A 22,965-nucleotide genomic window follows, 5' to 3' on the forward strand; every position below is an offset into this window, starting at 1 on the left:
CAGACCTCAGGGTGAGTCACCAACATACTCCACATTCTGGCAAGTTCCCAGTCAGGAAGAGCACAAAGGCAGCCTTGGTGGCTCCAGAGCCCCAGGCAGGGCTGGGAAGGACAGCTGTGGACCAGCGAGGCCTGTGCAGACTCGCTGGCCCCAAGAGGCTCACAGCCCCAGCTCCCACCCCTACCGTCCATCCCAGAGCAGACAGCCCTGCAGGCCTCTCCCTTGACCCTTGCAGGGTCCTCGGGTTGCCGAGCACAGACTCTGGGAGGCCAGTTTCCCCCAAGACCCAACTTGCCCACTGCTCCCCAGGCAGCCACAGGCTCCAGGCCCAGCACCCACTAGGCTGGACATTCTTCTGGGGCCAGTGCAGGGGAGGCTGCTCAGCCTAGCCAGGCTGGGGCTGTCCAGGAGCCTTCCCGCTCCTATGCTAGGGCTGCCGGCTACCCCTCATGGACAGAGAGGGCCAGAGACGAGGAGGCCAGGGCACCAGCAGGAGAACCCATCAGGTTGGGGAGGGACCCCAGGGGCCCCAGTGCCAAGTAAACTCACTGGAGGTGGGGGAGGGGTGGCTTCTCTGGCCTGGGCAGGACGGGGGGCCGGACTGTGGCCTCGGGCATGGGCAGCTTCAGTACAGGAGGCCTGGGGGCCACAGGGGGTACAAAGAGTCCGGGCCTGGCTGCCTCTCTTGGGGGGGCCTCTTCAGTCATCTTCAAGAACTTGGGTTTGTTGGCCGGCACCGGCGGGGGCTCGGGCGTGGGCGGCCCCCGAGGGGACAGATGGAAGGACTTGAGCTTGTCACAGTTCCTGGAGGTGGCAGTGGCCACGCCAGCAGAGCCGGAGGCAGAGCCAGCCCCATGGCCAGGGACCCGGGGCTCTGGGCTGGGGCTGGGGCTCTCCCGGAAGCAAGGGGGTTTCCGGAGGTTGGGCATGGTTGGCAGGTTGCCCAGTGGGGGGTCGCTCATCCTCCGGGAGGCCGTGGGCACTCTGAGGCCAGGCTCGGGCCGCCTTGGGCCCAGCACGTCCCTCTTGGAGTCCTCGGGAGCCAGGCTTGCATCGGGGAGGCCACGCTTCGGGGGCGGGGGTGGCAGCAGAGGGCTCGGGCCCTTGGAGGCAAAGGAGTGAGCACGGGGCATGTCGGAGAAGACTGGCTTCCTGGGCATGGGCACAGGAGGCGGGGGGTAGGCCGGCGGGTGGGTCAGAGTGTCTGCAGAGCAACGAGACCAGTCAGTGAGCAAGCATGAGCTGCTTGAGGCTGGGCCAACACCACCAACCCGCACCACCTGGCCTGCCTCACGCACCCCCCAGAAGTAGCCCACACAAGCTTCCAGAAGCCTAGATGTCACATCAGGAGCCATCAGGTTCCCAGAAGCAGAGGTAGAGAAAAGAGGCAAGGCGGACTCCTAGGCCCTGACCTCAGTTAGAGGAGACTATAACTCCCACCAACAGAGGTGACGGGGATGGACGGAAGCAGGTGGGGAGGAAGGCGAGGGTTACGTGTGTTCGTGCTACAAGACACATTGTGGGCATCGGGGCACAGGTCTGGGGTTCAGAGGAGAGGTACTGGATGGAGATGCCAGTGTGACATGGCTGTCCCGGCAGCCTAAGACTGGAGGGAAAGGAGCGAGCCGGGCCTGAGTCCCAGGGTGGCCAGGGTTGTGCGGATGGGCATCAGGGAGCTGGTACAAGGCTGAGTGAGGCGGGGGGGGGGGGGGGGGGCCTGGAGCACAAGGCACCTGGTGCTGAGCAAGGCGGCTGAGAAGCAGGGGGGACGGCACCAGGCCGGGTAGAGCTCCACTCACAGGTGCCGAGGCTGCGTCGGGGGATGGGGAGGTCGCTGGAACCATATTAAGACACATTTCGGGGACGGGGAGGTAAAGCCTGCTTGTAGGGGGCACTCAGAAGGGAGTGTGCAGGCAGGTGCGCAGGAGCGCTGGCCCTGGAGGTGCACGGCTGGGAGCAAAGCAAGGCCCAGCGTGCTCACCTCCAGCCACGTGTGGCCACAGTTCAGGGAGGGGCAGAGGGACACAGGATGGAGCTGTGGGCTCTGTGCTGGGAGGGGAGCTGGCACATGACTGGGAGGCCCTGGTGGTGGCCTCAGAGGGAGGGGCCAGTAGAAGGGAAGGGGCTGGACCTGCTTCACCTGAGAGGGACTCGGGGTTGAGGTGGGCAGAGGACAAGGTCGTTGGAGGAGAGGAGGCAGAGACACAGGGAGGCCGCGGGTTAGGGGGTTTGTCCCAAGTCCCCAGGACAGTGGAAAGGATAGTGAGTGATGGGCACAGCCCTCTCCCGCTGACCCTATGCTTTGCTGTAGCGCATACGTGTGATGCCCAGTACAAGCCTGTCTCCCTTGCCAGGGACGTTGGGTGGGAGTGGGTCGGTAAGCGACAGGCTAGCCTGGAGGTGCTACAGATGGCCATCGGCCACAGGAGTAGGCCCTAGCCTGGCCCCACCCACTCCTCAGTGTCCCTCCTTCCCCTCTCTCGGCCCCCAGGACCACCCCAGCCCAGCATCACAAGTGTGGGCCCCCAGCTCACTTATTTGTAAATCCTCCCCCTCCATCCCAGGTTTACTGCAGAGGCTGGAGGGTCAGGTGAGCAGAGCCAGCCAGAGTGCACACAACAGGGAAACGGAGGCCACCCAGAGCAGGATTCTGGCCAGCACTCCCAGCCCAGGAAGGGCTCTGCTCTAGGCCCCAGCCCCGTGAGCGCCCCAGGCTCACAGGTCGCCCACCTACCTTCGGGCTCCACGGGCTCAGGGGAGTCCGGCTCCATGTATGAGTCGTCCTCGTCCTCATGCTCATAGTCTGTGAGGCAGACAGAGGGTCAGACCTAGGGCAGCCCAGGCCCAGCCGCACCCAGGGTTGGGTGGCAGGGCAGGTGCCCTCAGAACACTGGCAGCCAAGAGTCAGGGAGGCACTGGGCAAAGACCAGGTGGGCCGGGTGTGAACCCAGGACCCAGGCTGCCTGGGGAAGACAAACGGACAGATCAAGGATAGCCAGATATGTTTCCCCTCCTTGGTGGCAGCCAGAGAGGAGGGACTGATCCTGTTACTGCCGCAGCCAGGTGCCGAGAGGTGGTGGGGCAGGGGCTGCAGAGACAGGCCTCACCTTCATTGTCTGTGGGGTATGGAGAGAGGCTGATGTCCACAGGCCGCTCAACTGCACCATAGAAGCTGTCTGTGTCTGAGCTGGAGTCACTGAAGCAGGGGGTGGGGGGGGAAGAGGGGGGGAGTGAGCACTGTGCAGGGGGGAGTCCTTTGCACCCACACGTATGGATACATATGCACAGAGACACACAGAGGAGGACATGAGCACAAACATGACACAGACACACACAGACATATACAGAGCTGGACCCACAGACAAACACAAAACAAGAAAAGACATAGGGGGTGCCTGGGGGGGCTCAGTTGGTTGAGCATCTGACTTCAGCTCACGTTCATGAGTTCAAGCCCCGCATCAGGCTCTGTGCTGACAGCTCAGAGCCTGGAGCCTGCTTCAGATTCTGTGTCTCCCTCGCTCTCTACTCCTCCCCCACTCATGCTTGGTCTGTCTCTCTCTCTCTCTCTCTCTCCCTCAAAAATGAATAAACTTAAAAAGAAAAGACCCACACAAGGTGATAAAAACAGACACAGGGACTGGAGGCTGTGGTGCCTCCCCTGACCGACCAGACAGGGCCAGGCCTCAGGGCCAGCCCCACATCCCACTGCCCACCTCTGGGTCTCCAGTCAGCTCTGAACTGAGCCTGCTATAAGGCTCAGGGCCAGGAGCTCTGGGGGCAGGCAGGCACCTGTGGGATGGCCTCAGGTGTGCCCAGCCTTCTCTGGGCCTTAGTTTCCTCAGCTCTGAAAGGACAGGATGGTTTTTGTTCCTGCCCAAAGGGCCCTTGCTGCCTGCTGGGCCACCTCACGCTGAGGTCACCGAGACCCGGATGGACTGTGCCAGTGCCCTGGGGGACTCACTCTGGTCTCAGTCTCAACACGCCAGGGTGAGCGTCAGGGGACTGGGAAGTTGAAGCTCTGAGCTACAACAAGTGCTGGGCCTCTGGGCGGGCAGGTAAAATCACACACGGCCCCTGAACAGAAACCACCAATGGGTGTGCACACACGCACTTATACACTCCGGGACACACACACACACATACGCGTACACACACACACACACAGCCTGGCTGGCACCCTCAGAAAACTCATCAAGAAGGCGATTCTGGGTCAGGCCCCCGGAAGCTGGGAGGTAGGCACACGTGTCAACCCAGTGGCCCTGGCGACACCCTGCCCATGCCTCCCATGCCCAGGCCCACCTGGTGTCTGTGGGCAAGTCCTTCTTCTCGTGGAAGTGGCCGATCTCCCTGCGCAGCAAGGCCATCCAGCCCTGTGGATCAGTCCGGGTTGCGGTGAGCACAGTGCTGTCCAGGGCCTGCCCCTCCCTCACGCTGCCTGCCCTCACGGCCCTGGCTGGCAGCCTTCCTGGGGCTCTGGCCTCCCCTCAGCCCATTCAGGGCTCTTCCTGACACAGCTTCCAAGAGCGTGGTGCCAGACCAGGCCACGGACGCAAGGAGGAGGACTGAGGAACAGCACCTGCCCGGCACCTTACCCCCCCACGTCCCCTCAGGGCCAGGATGGTATCCCTGCCAGCTCCCTGCCCCTGGAGGCAGCCTCACCTTGCGCTCATCCTCAGAGGAGGCAGAGAAGAACCAGGTGCGGTGCTTCTTGCTGATGTGGACAATCTTGAAGGGGAAGACATTGTTGGACGTCGTCTCCTCAGCCGCCCGCATCACCCTGAGGGCACGGGGCCAGCAGTCAGCACCTGGGCAGGCCTCAGCACCCAGCACCCAGCACGCCCCCAAGGACACTGGCAGGTCTGGGCAGTCCCACCTTGCTCACTCTCCAGGCCAAAGGCCTAGATGCTTCAGGCAGAGGAAAGCACATAGGCAGGGACAGGGATGGGCAGACATGGTTCTGGGGTCTGGGAGGTCATCCTGGGAGCAGCAGCATGCAGGGCTCCAAAGCGAGGACACATCACCCTCGCTGCCCACCTCAGCCCCACCTGGCCCCTGGCCTGCCTGTTGGGGGCCCTAACATGTCAGCCCCCACCCTGCCCCCACTGCCACGGGGGAGCCCATGGGGCCAGGCACCTGGGGCAGGCGTGCCCATCTGCACCATCCCCTGAGGTCAGGGTGGTGTGTTTGGGAAAAGGAAACATCCCTCCCCGGGGGACCCCAGGGGAACCCCATCAGCAGGGAGGCGCTCACTGGGTGGACCCAGCCCATGGCATGTGTAAAGCAAGGAGCTGGCCCCAGCCCAGGAGGCCCTGAAGCCGGGGAGACCTGGGGGAGGTCGTGAGGAGGCCACATAGAGGCCAGGAGGGAGGGGAGAATGCTGGACGCGATCCAGGGTGGGTGGGGTGTGAGCCAACTCAGGAGAGCCCGAACTTTCCCTGGGTGGGAACCTGGGATTGGCCTGGCCAGGGCTCTGCTGGGGCCGGCGGGTAGCGGGCACTTACCGGTTATAGCCGTTCAGCGAGAAGGCACCCTGCGGGGAGGCGGACGTGCTGCTCTTGAAGTAGTAGACGCATCGCTTATGGATGATGACAAAGCGCAGGGGCCCTGAGGGCAGTGGGGCAAGGGCACAGGGTGAGCCCCGAGAGGCTGCCGGGCAGACCCCATTCTGGGGGCCACTCCCAGAGGCCCTGGGTGACCCGAGGCCAGACCTCCTGCCTTTGAACCCCACTAAATGGAAGGGCCTGGAGTTGGGCTCGCATGCTGCCCCTCCCACGGAGTCCAAACGTAAACGATCCATGGGCATGCTGACCAGCCCGAGCGCCAAGGCAGGCCTGGCCGTTCCCAGGGCAGGGGCAGACTGTGACCAGAGAGGCTGGCTCAGAGAAGGGCAAAGCCAGGGCCAGAGGCCATGGCCACCTCTTTCCACCCTAGGAAGGCAGAGCGAGGGTAGGGGCAAAGAAGCCCAAAGAGCCACTGGTATGGAGCCAAACACCAGCCTAGACAGTTACAGTGAACCCCCACACTCCACTGTCCTATTCCCAGACAGCCCCTCCCGGGCCTAGGGGCACATCAGTTACAGCCCCTCCTTGGAGGCCCCCTGTCCAAAGAGCAGAGCAGACCAGCAGCCCAGCCCGCGGTACCTCCGTAAGGCAGCACGGTGCCCGGGAGTCCTTGGCAGAGGGCGCTGCTGGAACAAAGGCCTGGGCAGAAGGACAAACAAGGCCCTGATGCTCTTTGGCCTTCAATGTCTTAATGACTGGGCATCTCCCAGACCTGGGGGCTCCCACCCTCTCCCAAAATGCTGTCCCAGGGACCAGAGCTTCGGCCTCACGCAACTCTGAAGGTCCAGCACCCAGCTGGGTCTTGGCACTAAGACCCTTAGTTCACTAAGGACCGAGTGACCAACCAACTCACTGAACACCCACTGGATAGCGCAAGACCAGACCTACCAGGCCACCGAGGGCCCCCAGCCCCTGGCTGCAGACTGAAGCTGCCCTGGACCGATGGTCAGCGCTGTGCACCAAATGCCCATCCTATCTCCACTTAGCAGTAACACCCCGAATCCTCCCACGATCCTGGGGAGTGGGGAGGCTGACCTCAGCACCCCCAGGCAGCACTGGCCACCATGGAGGGATGGAAAACTCTGGAGGGCCCACCACGGAAGGAGGCAGAGGCTAAGAGAGACAGGTCACTTGCCCATGGAGGTCCACCAGGGCAGTGGGGTGGCAGGGCTGGGGCTCAGCCCTGTCCCCACATCCTCCCGTCATGCGCCCTACCACCCAGAGGACTCACATCTCAGCAACTGCAGCTGGGTGCCACCCTTCTTGTGCAGGTAGCCAGCCTTGGCCACGCCCCCGGGCATGGTTAGCAAGTTCTGGGCACCAATGGCCTTCATGGGGGCCGGCCAGTGCATCTCCTCGGCCGCCATGAAGCTGCAGTAAAAGGAGACAGGTCTCAGCCAGGGCTGGGGGACAGAAGACGGCAAAGCTGAGGGCATGCAGTGGGGGATACTGCCAAGATGCTGAAGACAGTGTGAAGGGTCAGCAAGGGGTGAGGAAACTCCTTTCGGAAAGCCCCAGGCTTCTTGGTGGGACCCCAGGGAGAGAAAGGGCCAACTGGTCCACCTGGTTGGCCTCTGGTCTATTTGGCCACAAACCTGAGCCCCAAGGACTCTGAGAACCGAGTGTGTTCCTTCACTGTCACTGGTTAACTCAGCACACGCCTACTGAATTCAAGGAAGGGGAGGGACCACCGTGAGTGAATTCAAACAACCACTGGCCCAAGGGCACCTGGGTGGCTCACTCGATTCAGGGTCCAACTCTTTGTCTCGCTCAGGTCATGAGCTCACGTTTCATGAGTTCAAGCCCCACGTTGGACTCTGTGCTGACAGCACGAAGCCTGCTCGGGATTCTCTCTCTTTTCCTCTCTCTCTGCCCCTCCCCTGCTCCTGCTCTGTCTCTCTCGAAATAAATAAAAAAAAAAAAAAAAAAAAAAAAAAAGCACTGGCTTGGATAAATCAAGCCTTGGGCCATAACCACCCCAAATCTGAGTGCTACGTGAACCTACGATGGGGACCGCCACGGAGGGCTTCTAGCAGATGAGTAGGGTCACAGCCTAATGAAGTCAAAGAGGTACAGGGGCTGGGCCAGGCCCTGGTCACCCTCTCTACCATCTCTGACCCTTTAGCAGGGAAGGGGTGAGGGGCATGGCCCCCAGATGCCCCACCCTCCACTCCTGCCTGCCCTTCGCCAGCTTCAGTCCATCCCTTCCTTAAGGCCCTGAGCCCAGGAAGCAGGAAAACAGGTAGGCAAGAGTCCCCACTTCCCATCCTGGCTTGGCTTTCTGGGGGACCCCTAGGCCTCAGTTGCTGGAACTGTAGCATGGAAAGACAGAGTGGACACAGCCTGGCACACAGCACACCCTTATCGGCAGTGGCCGTGATGACCATCCAGTGGGCTGGCTGGTATCCACCCTGCCTCCCCATCAGCTGGGGCATCGCTCAGGCAAGGACCACACAGCGCACAGTCACCAGGGGCAGGCTGACTGCCTCAGGGTTAACTCGGGCCCGCAGGACCTGACATTCCAAGTGCCAGCGTCAGCCCTCGCCCTTGTCCAGCCTCTTGTTCACCCCAGCTGCTCTCCCTGAAACATGCCAGGCTCCGGCCTCTGCCTGGAATGACTGACCACTACCCCTTCTCACATGAAGAACTCCTATTCATCCTTCAAGACCCAGGTTCTGAGTCCCCTCTTCTGTGAGCCACCTCATATTCGGGTCCCCCGCCACTGGTCCCCCTGAACAGCAACCCCACCGGGCACCGTTTTGCCTGTGCCTGCCTGAACCTGGTGCCGGGTCCCTCCTGGGGCCCCAGTGGAGTTGGACTGAACTGGGTGTGTGGTCAGTGTCCCAATGAGTCACTAGGGTTAGACCCAGAGGCCCCGTCCTCTGGGACTCCTGCCACTACAGCTCCCACTCCCAAACACACACACAAAGAAAACCACTCTGCTGCTGGCAAACCAGCACCCTCCACCAAACGTCCGGGGGCTGCTCCCCCCGGCCTCTGCCTGGGTCACTCAGGCTGCCCCCCTCCGGCTCCATCTGCCCAAAACCAACCCCTCGGCCTGGGTCCCGCCAACAGCGGAGGAGGCTCCGAACAAAGGCACGTCCCCGGCCCCCGCGACACAGCCCCGCGCCCCGCCCGGCCGGCCCACGCCCGCCTTTGTTCCCGCAGGAAGCGCGGCTCGGTACTCACGGCGTCCACGCGGCGGCCCGCCGTCCCTGCGCGCAGCGACACGGCCCCGGGCCCGGCCCCGCGGCGCCCGCCTCCCGCCCGCCCCAGCCCCGCCGCCCGCGCCCGGCGCCCGCCATGCCGCGCCCCGCGCCCCGCCGCGCCCCCCGCCCGGGGCGGCCGCCGGGCTCCTCCCCTCGCGGGCGGGGCGGGCGCGGCAGGTGGGGACCCGGCGCTCCGCCCGCCGCCGCGCGGCCTCAGTTTCCCCAACTGCCCACGCGGGACGGTGGCTCGGGGCGCGAAGCGGACGTCCACAGCGCGGCCCGGGCTCCGGAAGCGGGCGAGGCAAAGCAGGCGCACACGGCCGGGCTCCCGGCCGGCTAGAGCCCCTGGGAGAGGGGCTTCTGCTCCCTGAGCCTCAGTCTGCGCCTCTGCAAATGGGGGTGAGGGCCGCCCTGCCTCCGAGGGTTGCGGGTGGGCTTGAAGCGGGTGTGACCCGCAGGCACTGGGGCCCAGGGTGGGTCTGTGGGTCTTCCTGCCGCCCTCTTGGGCAAGTTGCTTAACCCATGTGCCGCCAAGGGCCTCCAGCCCTGGATTCCCTGCAGGAGTCTCCCTGCAGGAGGTACAAGGTCCAGTCCTCGGCAGCTCGCGCCTGCTTGGGTGGATGGGGGCTCCCCGCCTAGGGGACCCCCAGGCTGGCCAAAGGCGGGGATGGCCTTGCTGGCCCCCCAAGCATTCTGCCTCCTCTGCCTGCCACCTGCACACAGCCTGCCCAAGCAATGGGCCAGCCATGGCATAAGGGAGCTCTGACAGCCTGGGCGCTGCTCCCACCCAGCTACACACTGGGCACCATTCCCTGCTTTCCTGGCCTCCACTTCAGGCTGGCCCTCGATGCCCCTTCCCACTGCAGCAGGAGGCTCCATCCCATCTGTGTGCCCTTGTTCACAGCGCCCTTGCCAATCTCTCCCCTGGCAGCACACTCAGCCCTCAAGGCCACCACCTCCCTTCCTCCTCTCCACCACCTCTGGGCAGCCCCCACCACTTGTGTCAGTTCCTTCCCCCGCTTGCAGCACCTCCTCCCCCATCACCTTCACTCAGCACACTCTCCCCCACCACACAAGCCATTCCCATCACCACTTTGTTCCAGGACTCCAGGGCCTCCTCATGCCCCCTGGCCTTTCCAGATCCAGGCCCCATGGATCTTTCTCAGGGGCTCTCCTCATGCCCTCTACCTCCCATGCACCTGTGCCACCCAGACCCTGTGGTTCCCGAATCCAAGACCCAAAACCACCAAGCACCACCTCCAGGCTGCAGTGCACACTGTTTGCACTGCCTCCAGTTGCAACTGAACTAACTCAGCCCTCAGGAATTGGTTCAAATGAACACCAGTCCTTCATTCACTTCTCCCAAAACACAAGACAAAGGAACTCACTGTATCAGGCCAGCATTACTCTGACACCAAAGCCAAAGGCATCACAGGAAAACTACAGATCAACATCCCTTATGACTGTAGACGTAGAAAGCCTCACCAAAATACTAGCAAATGGCATTCAGCACCATGTAAAAAGGATTCTACACCACGCTGAGTGGGAATTATCATGGGAATGCAAGGGTAACACTTACAATTCAATGATTGTAATACATCATGCTAATCAAATAAAAGACAAAAAGCACATGGTCATCTCAACACACACAGAAAAAGCATTTGGCAAAAACAACAATTTTTCATGATACGAGCAACACTCAACAAACCAGGAATAGGAGAAAACTTCCTCAACATGGAAAGGGTGTTCATGAAAAATCCCCAGCCAACATCATACTCAGTGGTAAAAGACTGAAAGCTTTCCCCTAAGAGCAGGGGCAAGGCAAAGACATCTACTCTTGCCACTTCTATTCAACCTTGTACTGGAGGTACTAGCCAGTGCAATTACGCAAGAAAAAGCAATAAAAGGTATCCAGATTGGAAATGAAGAAGCAAAACTATTCACAAATTAGATGGTTATGTATACAGACAATTTCAAAGAACCCACAAAACAATTATTAGAATAAACGAGCTAGCAGAATATAAGATCAAAACACAAAAAACAGCCATACTTCTATATACGTACTAGCAATGAACAATCCAAAAATGAGAGTTAGTTCAAGTGTTCCCTCCCTCAGGTGGTCTTCCCTGACCTCCAGGGGTCCTGTGTCCCTCTGTGGGGTTAGAACACCCTTCCCTCCACCTAACACTGACCACGCTAGCTTGTCGCTGTTCCCCATCTTCACCAGCTCAGGCCCAGCACAGAGGGGACACTCAGGGAGCCCCAGAGGGGGCACAGAATGTTGGCCCTGTCACCGAGCCCCATGATGGTTTAACTCCACTTGTTCATTCCATGGGCTCATCAGCAGGAAGCCTCAGTCCCTTCCTCTGCAGGGGCAGACACAGCAGTAGGGACCCCTCACTGTGCTGCTGGGGGTGCCCACTGAGCCGCCCTGGGTGGGAGCCGCCAGGGACAGTGCTGGAGGGCCAGGTTCAAACCCCACCAGGCCTGTCCTCCTCTGACCCCAGCGTGTGTCCTGGGGGAGGGGCAGCTACCGTGAACAAGTATGGAACCCACCACTCCTCCCAGTCCCACACGTGTGGGAAACTGGAGGGGAGGAGTTAGGGCAGTATACAGCCCCACTCCGGCTCAGCTCAGTGGCCAGGCAGGTACAGGCCCATGAGAGCCTCACTCTTGCCTGGCCGCAGTCTCTCTGTGGGCAGAATGAGGGCTCTTAGGTGGCCACTGACTAACCTTAGTGTGGAGGGTAGGTCGTGAGAGAATCAGGTTGTACTCTAGCTTCACCTCCCCTAGGAACGTCCTCACTGCAGGGACAGATGCTGACATCCTCAGCTTCTCTCCAGAGGATGCACTACCCAAGGGGAAACCCATCCTGAGGCCCCCAAATCCTCTGGCCCCACCTGGCCCCACCCTGTACCAGTGGGTGAAGTGGGCTGACACCTGACCAAGTGCCCAGTGCCAGGCCAGGCTGGAGCAGAAAAAAGGAAGGAAATGGTAGCTGAGGGTAAGGGTAATGATGGGCCATGGTGGCTGTGGTGACCACACAGATTTTGGGGACTTTCAGCCCAGTTCAAAGACTCCAACTCCACTGGTGCCCAGGAAAATTGAGGGGAACCCCCAAGAGACATCCAGACTCCTGGCCAACCTGGCCTCCCCGGCTACCTCCCTCAATGTCCACGGTGTCACCCAGCTCCCTGAGGGTTTAACTCCACTCATTCATTCCATGGGCTCATCAGCAGGAAGCCTCAGTCCCTTCCTCTGCAGGGGCAGACACAGCAGTAGGGACACCTCACTGTGCTGCTGGGGGTGCCCGCTGAGCCACCCTGGGTGGGAGCCGCCAGGGACAGTGCTGGAGGGCCAGGTTCAAATCCCACCAGGCCTGTCCTCCTCTGACCTCTGTTTCCTCTCACTTAAAGTGAGCACAGAAAGTCCAGTCGTCAGAGTCCCCCGACACCCCTCAGGGCATCTCTCCCTACAGAGGAGGGTACTGAGGCCACCCAGGGAGACTGCTATGCCGGGAGGGGCTTGGTTCCCTGCAGCTCAGAGGGGCTGACTGGGGCAGGACTCTGATGACACAGAGGTTGGCATAAGGGTGGCCAGCATGGGGGTGGCCGCTGGGCTCCATGAACCCTTTCAGACGGCGTGTGACCTTTGGAAGGCGGGCACCTCAGGCACACGCCCTGGTCTCCGCTCCTGAGCTCACTTGACCTTCTCTTACAGTAGAGGTTAGTCCAGGCGACCGAGGAGCAGGGACAGGGGCAGAGCTGGTGGATGAAAACCGCTCGGTCCCCCAGAGACAGTCCTTGAGGAGTCCCACAAAGTGCAGGCTCTGTGGCTCCCCCCTACCACGGGGCTGTGAGCCCCACAGGTGTGTGGTGATGATTTGCACAGGCCCACGTGTGAGTGCCACAGATAGTGTGCTCGGGCAGGCTGTGCTTGTGAGCTGCACAGTGCACACACAGGTTAGAGTGTGCACATCAGTGTGTGTGCATGCGTGTGCATGGGTGTAAGCCTCTGTGTGAGAGCCAAGCAGGGGCCCTGGAGGCTGAGCTCCTGCGGTCTCCTCTCTGACACTTGCAGACATTGCCCTGACTGTGATGAGGGAGCTGGTGCCTCGTGCGACCACAGTGTCAGGGGTTCCTGTCAGTGGTGACCACACCGGCCCTTTGTGGGCGCTGCAGGGAAAGGGGAGGCTGGGACCTCCGGCCCCAGTGAAAAGGGGACCTAAATGCATTCATTCACACACTCACACCCACACAAACACACGTACACACACAGACACACACACAGACACGTATGCTTTCTCATGTATGCCCACTGACACAAATATATTCACACGTACACGCTCATACGCCCACACTCACTCACACACTCACTCAGATACACACACCCATTCGTAGACACGCACTCATTGTCACACACGCTCAAGCTTACTATGTACTCATGCACACTTTTATGGACTCACACTGACACACACACTCATTCACTCACTCGTAAATATACACACACGCACAGCCTCCAGGGGCTCCCGAGACCCTTTGTGGGTGGCCCCCGTGCCCCAGGCTGGCAGCCTGGGCATAGGTTAGAATGTTCTACTTGACAGCTCCTTAAGTCCCACGGGCTCAATGCTTTATTCCCGTTTTACAGACTAGAACCCTGAGGCTGGGAGAAGCGCCCTGGGCATTCACCATTAGCCAGGCTCTGTGCTTCTCAAGGATCACCCCACATCATCATCCCGACACCCCCTGACGTGTGAACTGGCGTCAACCCCACACCACTGATGAGAGGCTGAGTCACCTGCCCAAAGTTACACATCCAGTAAGCGGTGGGGGACTCTCCAGGCACAGCCACGCCCCCAGGCAGGCACCCTGCAGGCGCTAGGTGGCAGTGGGGTCACGCCCAGGCCATCTGTTTTCCCCTTTCCTCTTTCCGTTCCCCTCCCCCTTTCTCTTCCCAGAATCTTCCTCCACAAGAGAATCAAAACCAAACATCTCCTGCGGGGCGGGGGGGAGGCGGCAAGCAGCCATGCCAGAGGGAAGGGGCATGACCTGGGCTTTAGGCGGAGAGCCCCCCAGCCCCTCAGCTCCATGCCAGGCTCCCAAGCATGGTCCACGCATGTACACACACACACACACACACACACACTCACATCCATTCACACATACTCACTCAATGTGTGCGCACACAGGACCTGGCAGCATACGTGGTGGGAAGGCGCCCCCCAACCTGGGCCCCCACCTCCCTGCCAGCTGCGGGCTGAGTAGCACATGGTGGGGCAGGGGTGTCCTGGCAACAGGCTCCCTCTTGGGGCTCCCACTGTGCCCCATCCAGTTCCGCAGGGCTCTCCTCACAGCCTATCGGCTCTGGGGTCCAGGGCTCAGCCTGGACAGTTCCACAGGCCCGGGGTTTACGCCACCTGCTAAGCCCCCCCGTTCCCGGGGCAGCCGCACTGACCTGAGAGCACTGACCCAGCACATGGTTCTCTTCCTGTCTGTCGATGGGCTGGGGGCAGGTGTCCTGAGGCCCAGGGAGGCCATGTGGCTCAGGGGCCACAGGGAGGACCTACAGCCCACGTCCCCCAGGCGGGGAAGGCCTGATGCCCCGGCATTGTCCTGGGTGCTGCCCAGGCAGCTGCGTCCACAGCTCCCTCCTGCTGACAGCCGCCGGCTGCATCTGGGGCCTGTGGCCGCCAGGCTTCCTCCCCTCCAGAGACTTCCTGTTGCCAGGTCCCTGGGCAGCCCCAGCTAGCCAGCACTTCCTGCTTTCTACCCTCCCAGGTCCTGAGGCCGAAGTGAGACCCAGGGCTGCACCCATCAGCGCTGTTAGGCCTGCTGGATTTTAGCCAGCACTGCCCCCATGCCCTACTGCAGCCGGAGACCACAGCTCTCCGGGCCCCGGGGCAAGACCAGCTTTGTCCCCTGGGAGGAAGCTCCCTGCTGATGCCCCACACACACTTCCTGTGGCCACCTCTGCATACTTGGCTTCTCTCCAGGAAACGACCAAAGCCCCTTCCCAGCCATGGGCTGTCACACTGTGTCTCCTTGGCCCCAGAAGCCCCTTCCCCTCACGAAGCTGATGCTTACACCCAACACTGGGAACTCACTACCTCCACCTCTCTGACCTTTGACACCAAGGGACCAAGGGACCAAGGGACCAGGTTCCCAGCCTTGGCCCAGGCATTTGCCTGCCACCCTCCCTCCCTCCTCTACCACAGGCCTCCCCGTCTCCCCCAGCCAGGCATGGCCTCTGTGACAGAGCTGGGCTCACTGCCTCTGGCAATCATCACTCTCAACACCAGGCTTGACGACTATCAGAGCATGCTCTTGCCACTGTCCGGTCCTGCCCCGGGTCCCACTCAGAATGCGTCCCCTCCCCAGCCTACGCTGCCCCACAAGGGTTGGGTGCCTCTCCTGCCCAGATCCACAGCCAAAAAGTTGGGGAGCAGGGATTCAAGCCCAGGCTGTTCGGTGCTGAGCCCCCACATCCCCTGGCTCTCTTCTCCTGAGCTTGGGTCTCAAGGTCATACCTCTCCCACAGAGGACAGGCCCAACCAAAGGAAGGAGCACTCTGGGACCACCCCCCCCCCCCCACAGCAGGATTTGAGGGTCAGAGAGGCCACAGACCACAGGGTCCCCGGGAGTTGCTGATGGTCTTGTCCACCAAGTTTCCTGGGGCACCTAGCCGTCTCACATACTTGTAGTCAGGGCACTGGAGGGCAGCTCCCAGGCCGGGGGACCTCCATCTCCCACAGCGTCCACCGCCCCAGACATCTGCCAAGGTCCTCGTGCTACCTGGGGGCCTATCTGGGGTCACAGACCACCTGCTGTCTCTTAGAGGATGGGGGGGCTTGACCTTTGTGTCTGAGCTCTCCTCAGGATAGGCATGGCTGCCCTGGCCTCCCCAAGCCTAGGCCAGCCTCGATGCCCTTTGGTGGCTAAGGGCAGACTGTGCTTTTGGCAGAAAGTTGGCCATGACAGACAGACACCAACAGACAGACAGGTAGCAAGGGGGAGGGTTAGAGGGGGGTTTCTGCCCCTTCTTCCTCTTTGCAGTCTGCCCAGGGTGGATAGAGGGCCCCAGAGCGAGCTAAAGCTGGACACTCAGCCTACCTTTGTCCTGTGCCAGCTCTGTGGCCTCAACTTACTTAGTACCTCTGAACCTTAGTTTCTTCATCTGTGAAATGGGTGCTGAGGGTTGAGATAAAATAGCAGGTGAGGAGCTCCTGGGCCATGATCCGGCCAGGACAAGCCAATGGGCAGTTCTGGGCCAGGGTGGGGGCCTCGGCCTCAAGGGCCATGCTATGGGGTCAACAGAAGGCGGCAGGCCCAGCAGGCACTAGACTGGGGAGGCCTCCAGGGGAGGGGGCTGGATCTGACAGAGGGAGGCAGAGTTTGCTGGGAGGGGCCGGGGTGAGGAAGTCAAAGACAGGACAGGGGTTCAGGGCAACATCACAGGGTGGGGAGGAATCCAGGGGCAACAGGGTGACCGAGGCCCAGCGAGGCTGGGGTACAGGCGTGGGGGTGAGAAGCTGCCAAGACGAGGACCGGGAGCCAGCCAACACTCCCCAGGATGCACCGCCCCTCACGGACAGACAGGTGGATGGATGAAGAGGCCTGAGGTCAAGGCAGCAGCCAGAGCTCCCCCGCCCTTGCGCCCTGGAGGGTCCCCACGCGCCTAAACAACAGCAGAGGTGGGGGGGGGCAGAGGGCCATGAGGGGAATAGGATCCCCATCAGGGGTCAGACCCATGCTGGCCCCTTCTCCAACCTTTGTCTCCCTCTGGGAGGTGGAGGTCAGGAGTCCTGGGCTGCTATGTGACCTCTGCAGGCCGCTCTTCTCTGGGCCTCAGCTTCTTCATGTGCCCTCCTACCTCCTGAGGCATCACTTTATCCTTGCAGCGAAGAACACTGCCATTTATGTTCCTGAAAACAGAGGACCCTCCAATAATGGCAGCTCCGAGACCTTTTACGGTGTGCTGGAGATAGCCATGGAAATGATCCCACGCCAGGATCCCAGCAGCAAAAGGCGTGAGGCTGGAGCATGGCTGTGGTCTCTAGCCCACCCTCCCCCAGCTGCGGCTCCTCCCCCTGCCCCAAGGGCAGGTGCGTCAAACTGCCAGGCTTGGGGACCACCCCACCACACCAAACATAGGGCACTTACCAGGGTGGGTGGGAGCCAGCCAGCAGGGCCAGCAGGGGCCAAGGGTCAGCCTGAAAAGAAAGCAAGACAGAGAGATTTCACTCTGAGTTCCTGGGGTCTTCAGCCTCCTCAGGAGCAAGGCAAACACCTAGCACAGCGTGACCTCTGCAGCTGGGCACGGAGTTTTCCTCACCCGTGTGCTCACAGCCCACGAAGCTGGTCCTATTGTAACCTGCGCTGACCGTGAGAACACTGCCATTCAGAGATGCTGAGACCGGCCAGGCTCATGGCCAGAGAACGGAGGGGTGAGGAATGGAACCATGTCCCTGGGAACGCCAGCCCCGGGTCTCCCTCAGGCACCCCGGGCCCCTGTGCCCAACCCGGTGCCCATCTGCCACCTTCAGGGGCAGCTCAGGCACTGAAGGTGCTGAGAAGGGCCTGTTGGGCTCTGGGGAGGGCCTGGGCCCAGGGAGGGGTGGCTGGCACCCACGATGGAGAAAAACATCAAGTTCTCAAAATAAGATGTTTTGTATCAGCCCCTCCCGCAGGACCTCGGTCCACCTAGAGCCAGCTCTAGGACCCGTAGACACAACTTCCCTCCTTTCTCTGAGCCTCACTCTTCTCTCCATACTTGAGGCTAGAGGCTGCCTTCCAGAGCAGGGCTGCAAGGGTGGTACTGGGCAGAGGGAGCGGATGATGTAGAGGACAGGGCCCACCCAGAGTCACCCAGTGTAAGAGATATATGTCTCAGTCCTAGTCCCCAGATACTACAAATGTGACCTTATTTGGAAAAGGGACCTTTGCACATGTAGTTAGGGATCTCATCCTGGACTGGCCAGATGGGCCCTAGATCCAATGACAAGGATTGGATTACAAGAGAAAGAAGAGACGGAGGCACAGATTGGAGTGACGTGGCCCCAAACCAGAGAAGCCAAGGATTTCTGCAACCACCAGAAGCTGGAAAAGGCAAGGAAGAAAGGATCCTTCTCTAGAGCCTCCGGAGGGAGCATGGCCATGCTGCCCCTGGATTTTGGATTTCTGCCTTCCAGGACTCAGAGAGTGAGTGTCTATTGTTTTAAGCCCCCAGGGGGTGGTGCTGGGTTAGGACAGCCTTAGGAAACTATCACACACAGGGACTCTCCAAAGTCCTTTCCCTGGGCCAACTTCACTTGAAGCCCGAGCATATCCTGCAGGGAGAGACGGGCTCTGTGGGCAGCGCCCGCCATGGGCATCCAGCTGGACGGAGCTAACCTGAGCTGGCCTCCTTGGCTGTGCACACCTCCTGCGGGCCTGGCCCACCACCTCCTACCCTCCCAAGCACGGGATTGGGTGCCACACCCAGCTCACACCCATCACACTTGCTGAGCCCTCCTCCTGCCTCTGGTTCACACCCCTGGCCAGCCCCCCCCCCCCCCCCCCCCCCCCGTAGCACATTTCCACCATGAAGCAGGGGTCAGCCTGATTCCCTGGACAGGTATATGGGGTCTGGCTCCTGCTTCCAGCCCTGGGCGCTTAACTCTGGGCCTGCCACATAGGCCCATCAATCATGCCCCATTCCCAGTACCTGCCAATCTCTTCTACCTGCAAACTAAATCCTCTCCAAAATGTTCCCTCATCCTTGGAAAACAGAACCATCTAGAACCTCACACCCTTCTCTGAAATCTCCGTCAGTGGCATAGCCTGATACACCAGAGTATCACACGGATACCCCAGCACTCCCCACTGGCCTGGGTCCCGCTGAATCCCCAGAGCCAGGCTGGTGCCTGACCCATGCAGGGCCCAGATGGATAGATGGGACAGATGGCTTCAGAATCACGTCTACACACACGGCCATGCCCCTCACGTGGCTGTAACTAGCCCTTGCCTAGGCCATCCCTCAGAGCCAGAGTGTACTTAGAGTTAATCTGACCCTGAACAAGAACTGATGTCCAGTGTGGCCACCACCAAGGCCCATCCATGGCCCAGGATCCCTCCTCGGTGAGATGAGGGGTGGCCGGCAATGAGCAGATATTCAAGACTGCCAACTGCAAAACAGAGATGAACTGGACGCATTGGAGCCTGCCAGTGTCCCCAGAAAGACAGCGGTGTGCTGGGGTCCAGAAGGCCCCCAGGGTCTCAGGGCTGCCCAGGATAGAGGCAGGAAGCGTCCAGTCACTCCTGTGTCCAAGCGCAGAGAAAATTAAGGGAAGTGCAGAAAGAGACCCACATGCATGGCTGCCCGCCCTGGGGCCTGGGCTTCTGGGTCAGGATGGGGGTGGGGGTGGGGCTTCTACTCTGAGACACTCGGCCCTCAAGCTCTGTCCCCAAAGAAGACTCATGAGGCCCTCACATCCCTGGACGCTGCCCCAGTCACGCAGCACCCCGGAGCTTTCCTCTCCCTGGCCTGGCGTCTCTGCCTCCAGCAAACATTCCCAAGCTGGGCAGAGTGCAGAGCAGAGCTAGGGGCCCTCACAGAGTCGGGGGTACCCCTGGGCTCATCATACCCAGGGCAGAGCTCCCTCTGGCAGAGCCCCGGAGAGGGAGGCTCCCCAGGAGGGAGCTGGAGCCTGGCCAGGCAGGAGCAGCATGCAGGCAGGAGGGAGGGTGGCAGGAGCCCCGGGCCAAGGTCCCTGTGTGAGGGACAAGGTCCACTGGGGGCTGCGGTGAGGGGCAGGCTAGGTCTGGGGGGAACCACGCTGGCATCGTCACTGGCATGAACCACCCTCCTGCCTCAAACCACAAGCCAGCAGAGGCGCTCAGGATTCACGCTTCAGTTCATCAGAACTTAAACAAGTCTGTGCCTTTTAACTGATTAAGAAAAAATGTCCCAGAGCACTGATGTGTGCCCCGAGTCCCTGGCCCGTGCCCGCGGAGGCAGCCTGCCTCTCGTCAGCCTTGCCCCAAAGTGCTAGCCCGAAGAGAGATGCTCAGGGCTTCCTGCCCCTGTGGTTCCCCATGAAGGGGCTGCTCCAGCCTCAGGACCTGGGTGGGCAAGAATAGCACAGTGGTTACTGCACAGGCTTCCTAGGGGGCAGGCCTGGCTCAATCCCCTCTTCTAAACTTGTGGCCCACTCTGAGCCTCAGCTTCCTCATGTGAAGAATGGGGTTGACAGTTCTGGTGCAGGATGTCCCCAGGACCATCTGGCACAGCTGGTGGGCAGGGATACTCCAGGGGCACTTGGTCACTGGGGTTCTGTTGCGAACACTGTCAGCGCAGTCATGTTGGAAAGGGGGAGTGTGCTCTCAAACCATCCTGCTCGAAGCCGGGCTACACCTTCCCTTCCGGCCCCTCGGGGTCTGGACCCTTGAGCACCCCAGGATCCCCGGCCACTGATGGCCCCATTCTGAGCCACATTCCCATAGCGCTGGGAATTGCACCCAGAGGTGACCCACCGCACCCACAGCCCTCCAACCACACGCAGGACCCCTCTCCCAGCTCCCGGGAGAGTCTGCCCCTCCCTTCATACCCCGCACCTGAGCATTTCAGTCTGTCTGGGGACCACCTGTCCCTCCCTCAGCATCGGCTCCAGAGGACGGTCACTCCTCATGTCCACCCCCCACAGTGTGTCCAGCACGAAGCAGGCACTGAGTACTTTCTAGAGCATGAGCTACTGCATCCCTGGCTAGCTGGGTGCCCCTCACTCCCCATGGCGTCCAGCCCAGGACGCTCATTTCTTGCCTCAAGTACCCCCACTTCTCCACCCCTGGGGGCCTCTGGCTACATGACATATGCCCAGTATAGGGGCTTTGGTGCCCACCAAGCAGGGCTTGAACCCCTCCCCAGAATGACTTCTCCCAGCCTGTGTCCTCGTCCACAAAGCAAGGCTGGCAACGGTCACCGACAGAGCAGATGTGGGGCCAGACCAGGCACCCTCACACCCCAAGCACCTGGTGGGCCAGGCCCTAGGCCGACAAGACTGCCCAACACTGCTGCTGACCTTCCAGGGGTCCAGGGAATGTGGTTGGGCAGGAGATCTGCTTTTTTGGCAGGATACCCAGAAACAGAGACACCATCTCCTCTCTGGTCAGAGATAAGCTGATCCCTGGCCAGATGAGGGATCCACAGAGACCAAGACTTCCCCAAATCCAGTCTGCTCCCCCTCTGTCCTTCCCAGGCCATGCCACATCGGCTCCCTCAGCACATACTCACTGAGCACCCATCCTACTGGGCAGCAGAAGGCTCCAGAAGGCAGTTCTGGTGCTCGGTGCAAGGCCTGCCTCCCCAACAGGGGGCCTGGTTCCTGCCACCAGCCCTAGGCCGGCCTCCTCAGGAACAGAGGCTACCATCAACCAGACCCTCCTGGGGACCCCTGTGTCGCACGCACATCCCACGGGGGCAAACTCCCCACTTGCTGAGGCCAAGGCCAGGGGGTCACGAAGGCTAGGGTGCTTTCCTTCCTGTAGTCCCCTCCCGCTACGGATGGCCAAGCCACCGGGCCAGGGCAGGGGCCTGGAATGTCCACCAATGTGTCAGCTCCGTGGCCTACGCGGTCCCCAGCTGCTCAAGGGTACACACTGCTGCTCTCCCGATGAGGAAAGGGAGGCTAAGAAGGCCGCAGCACAGCCATCCAGCCGGCACTGCCCATGGGGCCTGGAGCCCAGAGCCACCTCACCCACACCACACAGTCCGGCATTTCCTGCTGAGGCTGGCTCCCAGAGGCGCGAAGGGAGAGGAGGAGCCCCACAATGGCTCCCACCTGGGCAGAAAACACACCAGCCCAGAGGGCAACGGGAGGGGGGCCCCAGGCTCTGGGCAGGAGGCTGCAGCACAGGGGGCGGGACAGACCGTGCAGCGTGCTGGTGCATGCCAGCCTGTCCTTGTGGGCTCAGGGTTTGCTTGTTTTACACTCACGTCCAAAGCCCAGGGACAGCCCAGTCGGGACACATTCAGCCTGAGCCTGGCTCACTGCTGCCAGTGCTGCAGGGGGAGGGACAGTGCTCACCCCAGAATAAGGACTGGCAAGAAGCAGAAGCCGAAGCCTCGGGGTCTCCATTGGTAACTCAGGCCGTTCCGAGAGCTGGCAGGCTCAGCGGGGTGAGAACCGAGGAGGCCCGGCGCTCAGTGCTAGGGCTGTGTGGATGGAGAGGTCCACACTTCAGCAGAGAGTCAAATGAAGTGAAGGAGCAGGCCATCAGATATCCCAGAAACAGTATCTCCGTCAGAAACGGGGGGGCCCCTACAGAGCCAGAGCCGAACCCCACTGGGTAGCTAATAAAACTGAGAGCAGGAAGTGTTGCCCACCACTGGGCCAGGATGGGCTGGGGTGCTGGTCTGTCCTGCACAGAGCATTAGCGCAACCCCCAAGTTCTCCTGGTACTGGGGCAGAGGGAGGCAGTCAGGGCACTGCCACCTGCCGGCAAACACCACACCCTTCACCCGAGGATCCAAGCTGGCCCCACCCAGAGCGGGGCTCCCGATCTGCTGGGGAGGCAGCCACTTCTGACTCATGTCCTTGTGACCACCATTCCACCCAGACACGGTGACACATCAGCCAGCATCCTTGGAGCCATCTTCCACATGAAGTAGCCAAGCACGGAAACCACACGGGGGGTGTCCCGGATGGGAAGCAACTTGTGCAAAGGGCCTGGGGTTGGGGTAGGAGGGAACACGCACCTCAGACCAGAGGGACAAAAGCAGTTTCATTTCAGAGCTGTTTGTCAGGGCCACATGCCCAGCTGAGTGTGGATGAGATCCCAGGCCTGTCCCCAGGGTGAGGTCCCAGGCCGGGACCCCATTCAGGCTTAGGCTCCGGGCCTAGTTTCACTGATTTGCAATGGGGTCCTGGTGCAAATGGGCTTATTTGGTCCCTGAGGACCAAAGAAGACCGACCGTTCGCTGGAACTCTGAGACAGCCACTTGTCCCAACACTGGGTCTCAGGGCCTCTGAGGGTAGAGGGCACCCACTCAGCCCAGATCTCAGTACCAGGGCAAGGTGTAAGAAGGGAACACAGCAGGGATGCCAAGGCCATGAAACCGATGCTAGGGAGGGATGTGGGTAGAGGAGGCAGCCAGAGAGATCCAGCCCCACTGCTCCTCGAGGGAGCCGAAGTCAGAGACCAAAGGTCAGCCATCATGGG

General features: G+C 61.0%; 1 protein-coding gene across 6 annotated transcripts in view; it reads right to left on the minus strand.

Moving 5' to 3' along the window:
• Nucleotides 1-22,965, minus strand: part of SH3BP2 (SH3 domain binding protein 2) — a 35,853-nt gene that overhangs the window by 3,910 nt on the left and 8,978 nt on the right. For 2 of the 6 annotated variants that reach the window (XM_086705588.1, XM_025921859.2), the window contains exons 2-10: nucleotides 16,930-16,979; nucleotides 16,537-16,691; nucleotides 6,793-6,932; nucleotides 5,502-5,604; nucleotides 4,660-4,777; nucleotides 4,300-4,370; nucleotides 3,108-3,196; nucleotides 2,735-2,803; nucleotides 550-1,204 (exon numbers count right to left, since the gene is read on the minus strand). In XM_086705588.1, coding sequence (XP_086561714.1) covers nucleotides 550-1,204; nucleotides 2,735-2,803; nucleotides 3,108-3,196; nucleotides 4,300-4,370; nucleotides 4,660-4,777; nucleotides 5,502-5,604; nucleotides 6,793-6,928 — 1,241 coding nt within the window. In that variant the 5' untranslated portion in view covers nucleotides 6,929-6,932; nucleotides 16,537-16,691; nucleotides 16,930-16,979. Of the gene's footprint in view, nucleotides 1-549; nucleotides 1,205-2,734; nucleotides 2,804-3,107; nucleotides 3,197-4,299; nucleotides 4,371-4,659; nucleotides 4,778-5,501; nucleotides 5,605-6,792; nucleotides 6,933-8,750; nucleotides 8,867-14,224; nucleotides 14,943-15,879; nucleotides 15,958-16,536; nucleotides 16,692-16,929; nucleotides 16,980-22,965 lie in introns of those variants that run through there. The other 4 variants (XM_086705589.1, XM_086705590.1, XM_025921858.2 and 1 more) reach the window with 4 other exon arrangements.

This window comes from Puma concolor, chromosome B1 (genome assembly GCF_028749965.1).
Source record: "Puma concolor isolate L17-30 chromosome B1, mPumCon1.1.hap2, whole genome shotgun sequence".
In the NCBI taxonomy this organism is placed as follows: domain Eukaryota; kingdom Metazoa; phylum Chordata; class Mammalia; order Carnivora; family Felidae; genus Puma; species Puma concolor.